Here is a 14,259-nt window from a genome sequence, read left to right as displayed (position 1 = left end):
ACCTACCCTCTTCTCCATCTTTCACTCTCTATCTCTAGAGATAAATGTTCGATTAACACTGAGTATGATTTCCTTTGCTTGCATTATCTTCACAGAGAGATGAAAATAATATAGAAGACATACATCTTGCCCTCTTCCAGAAATGTTATAATCTAAAGGAGGAGACAATATAGTTTTGATAGCTAGGGACAAATAAAAATCAGACTGTAAATTCCTAGAAGATAGGAACTGTCTTTGTCAATAAGCACTGCCCTGATAGAGTGCTATAAACCCAAATATTTATTAAATAACACTTTCTAGATGGAGACAGATAGAACCATGAATAGAAGTAGAGATGAGCACATTAAAAAGAAAAAAAGAGACGAGCACATTCATAGAGGATTATGGAAGACCTGTACAAGTAGGCCCCAGAAGTATTTAGAGGAGCTAATGGCCAGTTGTTTTAACCTTGGAAGTCTTAATGAAGCAGGTGAATCTCAAGCATAGCTCTGAAGGAGGGTAGGAATATGGTTTAGTGAAATATAATAGGGACATGTTCTAAGTAGGGGGTACGAGACAAGGGACATGAAGGAATGAAGCAATGACAGCAAGAAAATCTGTTGAGTCATCTGGTTACAAAATCAACGTTCCTTTCAAGAGATTGGGAAGGTCAACTGATTCCATATAATGGAGTGCCTTTGATGGAATTTGGATTTAAGTCTCTGGGCGACAAGATCTTTTGAATGTTTATGCTTTTAAATTCATTACAGTCTGCACCCTGCTTAGCTACTTAAAACAATGAGAGGAAACAATTTTACTTATCTAGAACTTTCAAAATCCTTCAAGTTTGAATAGTGAACTAAGAAAACTCTGAGGTATGGATTCCTCTCTAAACTGTAGGTATTAAAGGACTGTTTACTTGATAGATTCGGTGTTCTTAGCAGGAGGTGAAGGTATAAAGTTTTAAGAACATCTACAAAGTACCCATGGTGAGCTTCGTACCTCTAAAGTCAGATGTTTAATGAATATTTACTGAGTATTATTACCCTTGCCAGCATTGCCTTAAGTCCCAAAGAAAGTTAAAAGGTACAATTCTCATTGTACTTAAAGTGAGTAGCCATCTATCTCATTTTTCTACTTACTCTGCCTAAGATATCTCCGGTGGCAAAATATAAAAATAATTGTATTAATTAATGAGAATGAGTTTTTTTTCCAAGTTTAATGAAAATCCTTGAAAGTTCTGAAACCACTCAAGGGCTCATTGTCGTTGTTGTTGTTGTTTTTTAAAGATTTTTTTTGGGGGGGGCAGGGCAATGACGGTTAAGTGACTTGCCCAAGGTCACACAGCTAGTAAGTGTCAAGTGTCTGAGGCTGGATTTGAACCCAGGTCCTCCTGAATCCAGGGCCGGTGCTTTATCCACTGCGCCACCTAGCTGCCCCCGTTGTTTTGTTTCTTAACAGACCTTGTTTCCCGTTTCTTCTGAATGAAGAAAAGGACTTTTTTCTCTCTGAGATTCAGTTTCATCATCTGTTGAATGAGGGGTTTGTATTACTTTAGTAGAACCCTCACTAGGTGATGACAGTTACCTCTTTGCCTGAGGGGACTGAAATTACCCAAAGGCACAGACATATATTTCTTGTCCAACCTGAGATTAAATTCGTTAAAACTACCAGGTGGAAAAAACAAAAACAGCAACAACAAAAACCCCCATCAGGTGACTGGGTCAGGTGTGAGCACCCTTCTTCCTTTATAAAGATGAGTAGTTCCATTCTGACCAGAATTGATTTGCCTACTCCAAGGAAATGGTGTTCTGCCTTCCTCCCACATTCCCCCCACCTTCAACTGAGGGAGAATTGGCCACTTGCCCTGGGCTCATTTCTGGTAATAGCCAGAAGCAGCACCACAATCCTTAGTCACTGCTCAGCTCAGAGATCTCTTTCAGTGAGCTCTGGGCTCCTTCTACAGGACATTGAGTAAACATGGCCAAACGAAGCCATCTTTGGACAGGACACACTACTAGGCACTCTGTAAGACACACAGAGAACAAAAGAAGTTGTCTCAGCTTCCAGGGGAGCTCACCAGTCCACCCAAGGAGAGAAAATTGACTTGAGAAATGGCAGAAGGACGATTACAAAGCAGCCTTTCAATGAGTCCGAGGGAATATTGGGGAAATAAAAAAACGCGAAAGAGATGGGAGCATTGGTAGAGGAACCCTAGAAGGAGGTAAAGGAACCTTCAAAAGGGAGAGGTAATGGGAAGTCTCTAGGTCATTTCCATTTGCAATGCATACATATAAACACATACCTGTGTGTGTATGGTTCATACAGGTTTTTTTTTACATGTTATCTTCCCCGATAGAAAGTGAGTTTCATGACCATGACTTCTCCCCCTTCTCTTTGTATACTCAATATTTTTTGTACAGTGCCTGGCACATTGTAAATGCTTATTGATTCATTTTAAAATATTTTCTTGTTTTCTCGTAACATGTAGAGATCGTTTTCAACATTTGTTTTTATAAGATTTCTAGTTTCAATTTTTTCTCCGCCCCGCTCCCCAAGACAGCAATCGGATAGAGGTTATATATATTTACAAACACATTAGACACATTTCTGCATGTTGATTCATTTTAAGCCAAAAGGGTCTCTATAAGAATTCTCTCCTCAAATATCACGGTATGTATGTACACAGAGATGCTGAGTGAATAGTAAGAGGTCAACAGAGGGAAAGGGGGACAGAAACATTCACTCTTACCTTATTCACAATATAATACTTCATGGCTTCTTCTGATAATGATTCCATGGTTCGTCTTTTGGCTGCAGATTATGTCTTAGGTTCTTGGGCTGATTCTAACTGCACAGAAAAATGCTGGGGTGCTGTTTGTCTTGAGGCTGTTGTCCACTATCCACATGTTGCCCCTCCCAGCTGCTCTGGGAGTTAAACAAAAGGGCCGTCCCAACAACTCAGGGATCTTTCCTCCTCAGCTCTTGGCTCAAATCGTCTTTTGCGAGTCATATGAACGCATCTGTCATTTTTTAAAAGAAAAATTACTTGGGTGGTGGGGAGGGAATTTGTCGTTCGTGTAAGTCTAGGGTAATTTTCTAGACCATCCCCGTAGAGTTTCTAATCTGCTAAGACATATTTCCCACTCAAATATTTGATATTTTTTTAGAAGACAGAAATGTCTTCTCTCCAGCCAACCTTCTAAAACCTCTCCTGAATTAATCTCTCCACAACCTCCTTCTCTGCACTCAGTTTCACTGAGACTAGAGCACCCTCCTTGCCTTTCTGGGCTTATATCTCCTTTGTTCTGTCTCATGTTAACAGTAAATACTCCAGGCTGCCAATCTAGAGCACAAACAGTTTAATTTACTTTCTTTACAATAAACAGATAAGAAACTGAGAGATAATCAGTCTCAGGCACCAAGCTTCAGGAAGGTAATGTGTGCTGCTCTTGGCTTTTAGAACAAGATGCCCATCTCTCTCTCTCTCTCTCTCTCTCTCTCTCTCTCTCTCTCTCTCTCTCTCTCTCTCTCTCTCTCTCCCTCTCTCCCTCTCCCTCTCTCTCTCCCTCTCTCTCTCCCCCCTTCTCTCTCTCTCTCTCTCCCCCCTTCTCTCTTTCTCTCCTCCCCTTTCTCTCCTCTCCCTCCTCTCTTCTTTTTCTCTTCCATTCCTTCTCCTTTCTCTCTCTCTCCTCTCTCTCACATTCTTTCTCTCCCATTCTCATCCCTTTCTCTCTCCCTCCTACATTCTCTTACACATTCTCCTTTTTTCTTTCTCCCTCTCTTCTCTCTCCTTTTCTCTCACATTCTCTCTTCTTTCTCTCTTACATTCTCCTCTGTCTGTTTCTCTCTCCTCTTTGTTCTTTCTCCCTCTCTTCTCCTTTTTCTCTCACATTCTCTCTTTCCTCTTTCTCCCTCTCTCCTCTCAATTCTCTCTTCTTTCTCTCCTACATTCTCCTCTGTCTCTCTTTCTCTCTCCCCGCTTTGTCTGTCCTTTCTTTGTCTCCGTCTCCCTTTTGTATGGCTCACACACAAAAGAATGACAGAACAGAGATCTTTCACTTGCTCACCTGCTTTCCTTTAAACATAACTTCCCTCTTCACATTTGAAGGCCCTGTGTGACTGGTAATAAAAATAAAGTCATTATAAACAGGCCTGTAATAAATGGAGAAAATGCTCCCATCTGGTTTCATCAGCAAGAGTCATGTTTGAGAAGAGCATGGGCAGCAGATACCCAGCCAGGCTGGCTCAGGCTGGTTTTACTGCAGGGAAAAAAATTTCACAATGGCTCAGTCTCCCAGAAACCAGCAAACATTGCCTAGTAGTACCCTATCAGTCAATCTGTCAAATTACAATACATGTGCAATCTCAGCATGCTTCTGTCAAGTATGCCAAAGGTGGGGAATGTGTTTCAAGAAAACAATAGCAACAACGAACTATCTTTAAGCCTGTTGCTCTCCCTTTTAATCTATACCTATTAAATTCAATAACCTTGATACCATCCTTGATCTCAGAAATCTAGATTGGGTACCTTCTCTGTATACCTCTGCCTATCCCTGCTATCCTAGCTAGGTATGACACAAATTTGAATCCAAACTATTTCTAAATTCAATGCCTCTCTGTGTTCCACCATCTTGTGTTTAGGCTATTCTTTGCTTCGTAGAGAGCATTATGGAAAAACCAGCGGTAATATCTATCTACCTATCTATCTATCTATCTATCTATCTATCTATCTATCTATCTATCTATCTATCTATCTATCTACCTACCTATCTATCTATCCATCTATCTATCTATCATCTATCTATCTATCTACCTATCTACCTATCTATCTATAATTATATAATTATAATTATCATCTATCTATTTATAATTATCAAATAAATTACATATATAATATATAACAATATCTCTATATATTTATACACTCTCATCACCTCCTTCCATCACAAATAGTTTAATGTTTTGTTTCTGAAATCCTATAACCTTCTTGGTTCTTGTTGAATATCTTGTGATATGTCACAGAAGAGCTGGTGAGCTAGAAGAGTAAATGAAGAAAAGAATGCTCCCATTTCTTTGGGTATAGATGAGGATTGATAGACATAAGCCTTTAAAATCTTGAGTAAGAGTAATGTCAAAAGGGCAGGGAGGATGAAGGAGGAGTTTATTCACAGTGACTCGGTTGGGAGTTATCCAAACCTGGTTTAGGGAAATAGTTCTTTAAGGAAAAGGGTGCTGAAATACATTTCCACATCTACAAGTCATCTCACAGCCTGAAATAGATACAGCCTCTATCCCAGACTACTATCTTTGTTGATAGCCTTCAGTAATAAAATGAATCATGTAAATCAGTATTAACGGAGTAACTACTATATGTAAAGCACTGTTGTATCTATCATCTATCTATCTATCTATCTATCTATCTATCTATCTATCTATCTATCTATCTATCTATCTATCTATCTATCATCTATCTATCTACCTATCTATCTCTGTCCATCCATCTGTCTGTCTGTGTCTGTATATGTGTGTGTGTGTGTTTCTGGAGCTGTGATTTTATTGGTATGAGGAACTCATTCTACCAATGTAGGTTGGTAACTTCTACAGTTTTGAAGATGATCTATTGAAAGTTGAAAGGGACTTTAAAAGCTAAGTCCAAATTCTATTTTACTGATAAGGAAACTGAGGTACAAAACTATGCTGACTGGGACCACAACAAGTTTGAGTTAGATCATCTCAACTGGGCTCTCACCGGGGCAAGGCGATCCTCTTACATTTCTCTGATCCATTCACTATCCTACTCACCACAGCACCTTCCACAGCTCTGCTTTCACTCGCCTTCTCAGCTGAGAACCTTGCCTCATATTTTACTGAAATTACTGAGGCCATTTGCAGAGAGTGCCCCTTTCCCCTGTCATCACTCAGATGCCTTCTGCCAGGATCTTCTCCTTCGCTTAGTGGTGTGTTGGTAAATGTTTCAGAAACAGCTTTCTGGGGAAAAAAATGTACACATGACACACTTTCTTTTCTTTTCTTTTCTTTTTTCTTTTGGTGAAGCAATTGGGGTTAAGTGACTTGTCTAGGGTCACACAGCTAGTAAGTGTTAAGTGTCTGAGGCCAGATTTGAACTCAGGTCCTCCTGAATCCAGGGCCGGTGCTCTATCCACTCTGCCACCTAGCTGCCCCTCACATGACACATTTTCAAGGTTAATCTGTATTATTAACATTGTCCTCCATTGCTTTCTAAAGTCTAAGCAATCAACAAAACAATTAATCAAGCTCTGATTTGTAGAGGTCAGTGGTTTCTAAGGTATAAATGCTCCCACTGAAAGTTTAATAATGGCTGTTTGGAGATGACTCCCTGGAAGTGGTCTTTCTCTTCTCCAAGCATACCCCCTCAAGGGATCCCATTACATTCTCTTTTCTGCAGACTGGCATCTCTATTACCTCTACTCTTTCACTAATCTTCAATTGCTCTCTCTCTACTGACTGTTTTCCTACTACCTTCAGACATAACCATATCTCTCCCATACTAAAAAATCCCTCACCATGGGGGCAGCTAGGTGGTACAATGGATAAAGCACCAGCCCTGGATTCAGGAGGACCTGAATTTAAATCTGACCTTAGACACCTGACACTAGCTGTGTGACCCTGGGCAAGTCACTTAACCCTCATTGCCTTGCCAAAAAAACCCCCAAACAAACAAAAATCCCTCAACTGATGTGTGTGTATGTGTATACACACATACATGCATACATACATATATGTATATGTTTATGTACAGGTATGTGTATATGTGTTTATAATTATATATAATTGGGGCAGCTAGGTGGCGCAGTGGATAGAGCACTGGCCCTGGAGTCAGGAGTACCTGAGTTCAAATGTGGCCTCAGACACTTAACACTTACTAGCTGTGTGATCCTGGGCAAGTCACTTAACCCCAATTGCCTCACTAAAAAAAAAATTATATATAATTTATTTTTTTTCCTTGTTCCTCATCACCATTTCTACTGTTCTACTCCCCACTTCAGTGACCCTTGAGCAACCTTTCATTTTGGGTGGTTAATGTAACCCATGTCTACACTCACCCTCATTCCTAACTACCCTCAGTGCTCTCATCTACAATTGATACTTCCATTTACTTTCTTCTCACTCTCTTAAGTCTTTGCAGTTTGGCTTCTTACCTCATCATTCGACCGAAACTGTATTCTCCAAATTTATTAATCATCTTGTGCTTGTCAAACTAATGGCTTTTTCTGAATCCTCCACTTTCTTTACCTCTCTGTAGTCTTTGACACTACTAATCATCCCCTTCTCCTTGGACAGCTGGGTGACACAGTAACATAATAAAAAGGGAGAAGAGATGAGGACTCAGGAAAAAACCCTGTGGGACATATCTAAAGTTAGTGGGTATGACCTGGAAGAGGATCCAGGAAAGCAGACCAAGAAGGAGCAGTGTGATAGGTAGGAGAAAAATCAGGAGAGAGTGATGTCCCAAAAATCTAGAGAGAAGAGAATAACAAGGAACTGTCATTCAGTCATTTTTCAGTCATCTTTAGCTCATTTGACAGATGAGGAAACTGAGGCAAGCAGAGTTAAAAGTGACTTGCCTAGGGTCACACAGCTAAGTGTCTGAGGACAGATTTGAATTTCTGAATGCTAAACCCAGCACTCTATCCACTATCCACTTCATTTCCTTCCACCTACTATCTGATCCATTTCTAGACCCTAGGCATTGTCATTGACTCTTCCACATATCTGGGATTCTTTTCCTTCTCATCTTGGCCTCTTGGCTTCCCTGACCTTCTTCAGGTCTCAGCTAAAATTCTACTATCTGTAAGAAGCCTTTCCCAGTCCTCCTAAACCTTAGTGTCTTTCTCCTGAGACTATTCCAATTCATCCTGTCGATATCTTATTTTTACATGCTTGTTTGTACATCGCCTGCCTCATTAGACTGTAAGCTCCTTGAGAGCAGGGACTGGTTTTGTTTTTCTTTCTATCCTTCGTGTCTCTGGCACATTAGTCGGTGCTCATTCAATAGTAGTGACAGAAGGGTTAAGTGACTTGTCCAAAGTCACACGGCCACCAACTGTCAGAGACAGGACCTGAAGAGTGGTCTTCCTGACACCCAGATCAGTTCTCTGTTAGTTCCACCCATGGGGCTCTCTGCTTTGTAGCTCTCTCATGCAATTCACTTACTTTTGTAAGTGGGTGTTTAAGAGATGCTTATTCAATTAGACTGGATAGACACCATAGAAGATAGAAAGAAATAGAAGTCAAGGTTGCCTCGCATCAAGAATATATGATTTAGCTAAATATGTAGGTACATGCCTGTTATCTTTTTTTTTTTTCAGGGCAATGGGGGTTAAGTGACTTGCCCAGGGTCACACAGTAAGTGTCAAGTGTCTGAGGCCGGATCTGAACTAAGGCACTCCTGAATCCAGGGCCGGTGCTTTATCCACTGCGCCACCTAGCTGCCCCCCATGCCTGTTATCTTAACAGTTGAAAAGACTGAGGCTGTTGGATCTCATTAACTCCCAAGTTCTGAGGTGCAGTGGGGTATGCTGATGGGGTGTTGGCACTAAGGTTGGCTTTGTTATGGTGAGCCTTAGGCAACTCACCCAGGTCAGAAATAAAACAGTTCAAAGTTCTTATGCCAATCAGCAGTGGGACCAGGTCCAAGAATTGCCTTGCATGTCCAACCTGGGCCAGATGGGGAAACCCAGTCTTTAAAAAAAAAATAACAACTCCATCTACATAGATAAATAAATAATTATATATGTATGTGTGTATACACATATGTATGTGTATATATGTAAATGTATAGGGGCAGCTAGGTGGCACAGTAGAAAGAGGGTATGGACTCCTCTTCCTGGGTTCAAATCCAGCCTCAGATCCTTACTAAGCTGTGTGACCCTGGGCAAATCCCATTTAACCCTGTTTGCCTCAGTTTCCTCATCTTCAAATAAGCTGGAGAAGGAAATGGGCAAACCATTCCAGTATCTTTCCCAAGAAAACCCCAGATGTGGATCACAAGGAGTTGGACACCATTGAAAAATGACTCAACAATAGGAAAATGAAGAGATTTTCCCAGGTGACCTCTAAGGTCTATCCCAACTCAGAATCTATGTTGCTATGATACTGTTCAAAGACTCCTTTATCTGTAACTCCATTTTCGGTGGATAAGATTATAAGATAAAGTTTACAGGAGGGACCACAGAGGTCATCTGGAAGAGATCTAAAGGCTATCTATCTTAGAAGCTATCTAGCACAACCACTGATTTTACAGATAGGGAAATTAAGGTCCAGAGGGGTTAGGTGAATTGCCCAAGGTTAGCAGGCAGATCTTTTGATTACAGAGCCAACACTCTTTTCCCCTGTATCATCCTACATATAATAAATTCCCTGTGCTTTCTGGGATCCCTACTTTCTTATCACTGGAATCATCTATATCCTTGAGCTTTTCAACCAACATTCCTCTCCTTTGAGGAAATCACGTCCCTTGTAAACCTCTCTACTTGGGGTCAATCCCTCTCTTCTCTGGGCCAGGATTAGAGGTACATATATATTCATTATTTCTTATTGTCATTTCTGCTGTTCTACTTCCCACCTCAGTGACCTTTGAGCAACCTTTCATTTTGGGTGGTTAATGTCCAATGTCCAGCACTCACCCTCACTCCTACGTTACTAACCTAAGCACTCTCATCTACTTATTTCCAGGATTGCTCTTCCAACTTTAACCCCTTTACCTTGGGTCTTCTTCGCTCTACCCTTTTCTAGGAACTTCTGTCTCATGTCTATTATCATACTCTTTTTGGCCCTCTAGGCCTTGTATTAATATCAACATTTCTATCTTGGATCTTCCATTGTCCACCTCAAACTCAGTTGTCAAGAATTGAGTTCCTCCTTCCACATTCTTTGTCTCTGTCTGTGACATCACGTTCCTGTTCCCTTTCTCCTAACTTTGGGGTTATCTTTGATCTTTTTTGTTCCCCCATCTCTTATATTCAAGCAGTTACCAAGCCATAACAAAAACAACAAGAAGCCTTTGTGTAATATTTTAAGGCTTGCAAATCACTTTACAAATATTATCTCACTTTATCCTCACAACAACCCTAGGAGGTAAGAGCTATTAGTATCCTCATGAAGACAGAATAACCTCTAATTTACCCAGGCTCACATAGCTAGTGTCTGAAGTGGGATTTAAACTCAGGTGTTCTTGAATCTAGACCCAGTGTTCCTTCTGTTCACTGAATCACTTAGACTGTCCCTCTAGAACGTCTCCAATATCCATTTACTCTGTCCTATTCCCATAGCCTCCCTCTTTGTTTAGGTTTCTCATTGTCACTCACCTAGAGTAATGTAAATTGTGTCCAAATAATCCTCAGGTTTGGGTAGCCTGGTCTTTCTTGACACTGTGCAGGGTAAGCGTGATCTAGAGTTGTCCCTTTCCTCCTGCTTGGCACTTCTTCCTTTTCTGAAGTCATCTGGGCTCAGAACCTTCTAAGCTAAAAAATTCCATACTCCATGGAATCTTGATAATAGGTGCCTCCATGCCTGTGACATCAGAAGCAGAAAGCCAATCAGATTGCCTGAGGAAAACCTTGTCCCTCCCTATGAAATTCTGAGGACTCCTGCTACCCTTGTTGTCATGTTGCCAAAGGCTGTGGGGCAGTACTGGAACATTTTTGGCCCAGATGACAAAGGTGTTAGCTCCCAGCCCTAACTGAGTGGGGATAAGAGGTAGAGTGCTGCCCCAAACTTGACAGTGTCAGCTGCTGCCCTTGCTGGAAGTTAATTACTGTAGCCCTAATATGGAGGGTTAGCTCTGGATCTGGTGAAAGAGATGGGAGACATGTTGTCTTCCAAACCAGTTATGAGAAGTGACTATCTAGAATGACTAAGACTTCATTTTTTCTTCTACTATGGTCTAAAGACTCTGGTACCCAACGATTAGGACCATTGTGGTTGTGTCTTTACCTTACTGTCCTTGACTCTACTCTCCCACTCCTCAAGCCTTCTGTTTGTGTGAATTAAAAAATGCTCATTTAAGACACTGGCTGATCCAATCTCTTTGGGGATGGAAGGAAGGAAGCAAGCAAGCAAGCAAGGAAAGAAGGAAGGGGAAGGGCAGAAAGGGGAAGGGAAGTAAGGAAAGAAGGAAGGAAGTTAAGAAGGAAGGAAGGAAGGAGGGGCAGCTAGGTGGTGCAGTGGATAGAGCACGGGCTCTGGAATCAGGAGTATCTGAGTTCAAATCTGGCCTCAGACAGTTAACACTTAGTAGCTGTGTGACCCTGGGTAAGTCACTTAACCCCAACTGCCTCACTTAAAAAAAAAAGAGAGAGAAGGAAGGAAGGAGCATTTATTATGGGTTTACCATGTACCAGACACAGTACTAAGAGCTAAGGATACAAATACAAAGACAGTCCCTGCCCTCAAGCAGCTTACATTCTGATAAGGGAAGACAACACTTGGGGAATGCCTGTAAGTCATTCACACTGACTATTCAGTCTTCTATGTCTTCCTCTCTCTCCTCTCACCCCTTTCCAACCTGTCCTTCATAAGACTTCCAGAATATTCTTCCCTGTACAAGTATTTGATTGTGTCAACCATTCCTGTGCTCAAGGATCTGAAGGACTCAATGCCACCAGAGTAAAACCCAAACTTCTTTGTCTGGTGCTCTATGAGCCCTCTATAACCCCGTGCCAAACTATCTTTCCTGACTGATCTCCTAGCACTCTCCTTTTTTTTTTTTTTTTTGGTGGGGCAATGAGGGTTAAGTGACTTGCTCAAGGTCACACAGCTAGTAAGTGTCAAGTGTCTGAATCCAGATTTGAACTCAGGTCCTCCTGAATCCAGGGCCAGTGCTTTATCCACCACACCACCTGGCTGCCTCTACTCCTAGCACTCTCCTCCATGTGTAATTATGATACATTTTTTCTAGACATGACTAATACTTCCCACTCAACACTTAAATATCCCTATAAAGGATATTCCCTGAGAAGGTTGTGAAACCACTCTTGAAAAACATCATCTTCTCCATGAAGCTTTCCTTTGTCTCCCAGTAGACTACCACTTGATTTTTTGACCCTAAAGGAAGCTAGATGGTACAGTGGATAGAATAATGGACCTGGAGTCAAAGACCTGACTTCAAATATGGCCTCAGAAACTTACTGTGTAAACTTGGACAATTCCCTTCACTTCAGTCTGCCTCAGTTTCTTCAAGTGTAAAATCGGGATAATTATAGCAAGGTTGTTGTAAGGATCAAATGAGACAATATTTGTAAAGTGTTTAGCATAGTGCCCAGCACATAGTTGGAGCTTAATAAATGCTTGTTCTTGTTTCCTTCTAATGCATGAATTGCAGCGATCTTCATGTTTTGTGTCTCATCTGACTGTATTTTTTTTTTCAGTAATATAGCTTTATTTCTTCCAGTTACATGTAAGGGTAGTTTTCAACATTCATTTTCATAAGATTTAGAGTTCCAAATTTTTCTTCCTTCCTCCTTCCCTTTCCTCCCCCCTCCACAAGACATCAATCAGGTTATATATGTACAATCCACAAGTGCTCTTTTTATCAGTTCTTTCTATGGGAGTGGATAGTATGCTTCATCATTAGTCCCTTGGGATTGTCCTGGATTATTGTATTGCTGAGAGTAGTTGTCATTCACAATTGCTCATTAAACAAAACTGCTGTCACTATGCACAATGTCCTCCCAGTTCTGCTCACTTCACTATATATGAGTTCATATGAGTCTTTCCAGGGTATTCTGGGATCATCTTGTTTGTCATTTCCTATAGCACAATACCATTCCACTACAATCATATATTGCCACAGCTTCTTCAGTCATTCTTCATCTGATAGACATTCCCTTGACTCCCAATTCTTAGCCACCACAAAGAATTGCTATAAATATTTTTGTTCAATTTTTCTCCCTTTTCTCGTTTTCATGATTATGATTGTTAACTGTTTCCCTCTGTCCTATTCCCTTCCCCATGATATTTACTCTAGTATCTCTCTTCTTTCACCCTATCCCTCTTCAAAAGGGATTTACTTCTGTCTGTCCCCTCCCCAATCTGCCCTCCCTTCTTTTGCCCCTCTCTATTTATCCCCTTCCTCTCCTATTTTCCTGAAGGGTTAGATAGATCACTCCACCCAATTGAGTATGTATATTATTCCCTCCTTGAGCCAATTCTGATGAGATTAAGGTCTTTGAGCCTATTCTGTTGAGTGTAAAATTCATTTACTGCCCTGTTCCTCACCCATCTCTTCCCCACTCCATAAGCCCTTTCCTGTTTCTTTCATGTGGGATTTCACCCCATGCTACCTCTGCCCTTCCCCCTTCCCCAGTGTATTCCCCTTACCCTTTAATTTAACCCTAAAGATGTTATCATGGGGCAGCTAGGTGACACAGTGGACAAAGCATCCGCCCTACACCCAGGGGAATACCAGCCAAAACCTGGCCTCAGACACAAGACAGTTACCCACTGCATGACCCCAGGTATGTCCCCCAACTCCAAGTTTTTGTGGTTCTCTAGGGTCTGTATTTGAAAGTCAAATTTGCATTCAGTTCAGGTGTTTTAATCATGAATACCTGAAAGTCCTCTTTTTCATTGAAGTCCCATTTTTTCCTCTGAAAGATTATGATAAATTTGCTGGGTAGGTGATTCTTGGTTGTAATCCCAATTCCTTTGCCCTCTAGAATATCATATTCCATGCCCTCCAGCCCTTTAATGTAGAAGCTGCTAGATCTTGTGCTATCCTGACTGGGGCTCCACAGTACTTGAATTTTTTTTTTTTTTGGCAGCTTGCAATATTTTCTCCTTGACCTGAGAGCTCTGGAATTTGGCTATATTCTTAGGAGTTTTCCTTTTGGGATCTCTTTCAGGAGGTGATCAGTGGATTCTTTCCATTTCTATTTTACCTTCTGCTTCTAGAATATCAGGGCAATTTCCCCTGACAATTTCTTGGAAGGTGATATCTAAGCTCTTTCCTTGATCATGGTTTTCAGGTAGACCAATAATTTTCAGATTCTCTCTCCTGGACCTATTTTCCAGGTCAGCAGTTTTCCCCAAAAGATATTTCACATTGCTCTCTATTTTTAAAAATTCATTTGCTTTTGCTTTATTGTGTCTTGGTTTCTCATAAAGTCACTAGCTTCCATTTGTTCAATCCTAATTCTTAGGTGATGGTTTTCATCAGAGAGCTTTTGTACCTCTTTTTCCATTTGGCCAATTTGGCTTTTCAAGCTGTTGACTTTTTTCTCCTATCTTTCCTGC

At 41.0% G+C, this 14,259-nt stretch overlaps 1 protein-coding gene across 1 annotated transcript in view; it reads right to left on the bottom strand.

Moving 5' to 3' along the window:
• Positions 1-2,912, bottom strand: part of MAB21L3 (mab-21 like 3) — a 33,356-nt gene extending 30,444 nt beyond the window's left edge. The window contains exon 1 of the mRNA XM_043963453.1: positions 2,732-2,912. Coding sequence (XP_043819388.1) covers positions 2,732-2,779 — 48 coding nt within the window. The 5' untranslated portion in view covers positions 2,780-2,912. The remainder of the gene's footprint in view (positions 1-2,731) is intronic.
• Between the last annotated feature and the right edge of the window lie 11,347 nt (positions 2,913-14,259).

The sequence above is a fragment of the Dromiciops gliroides genome, chromosome 4, assembly GCF_019393635.1.
Source record: "Dromiciops gliroides isolate mDroGli1 chromosome 4, mDroGli1.pri, whole genome shotgun sequence".
Taxonomy (NCBI): Eukaryota; Metazoa; Chordata; class Mammalia; order Microbiotheria; family Microbiotheriidae; genus Dromiciops; species Dromiciops gliroides.
This window is presented reverse-complemented; position numbering and strand designations above follow the sequence as displayed.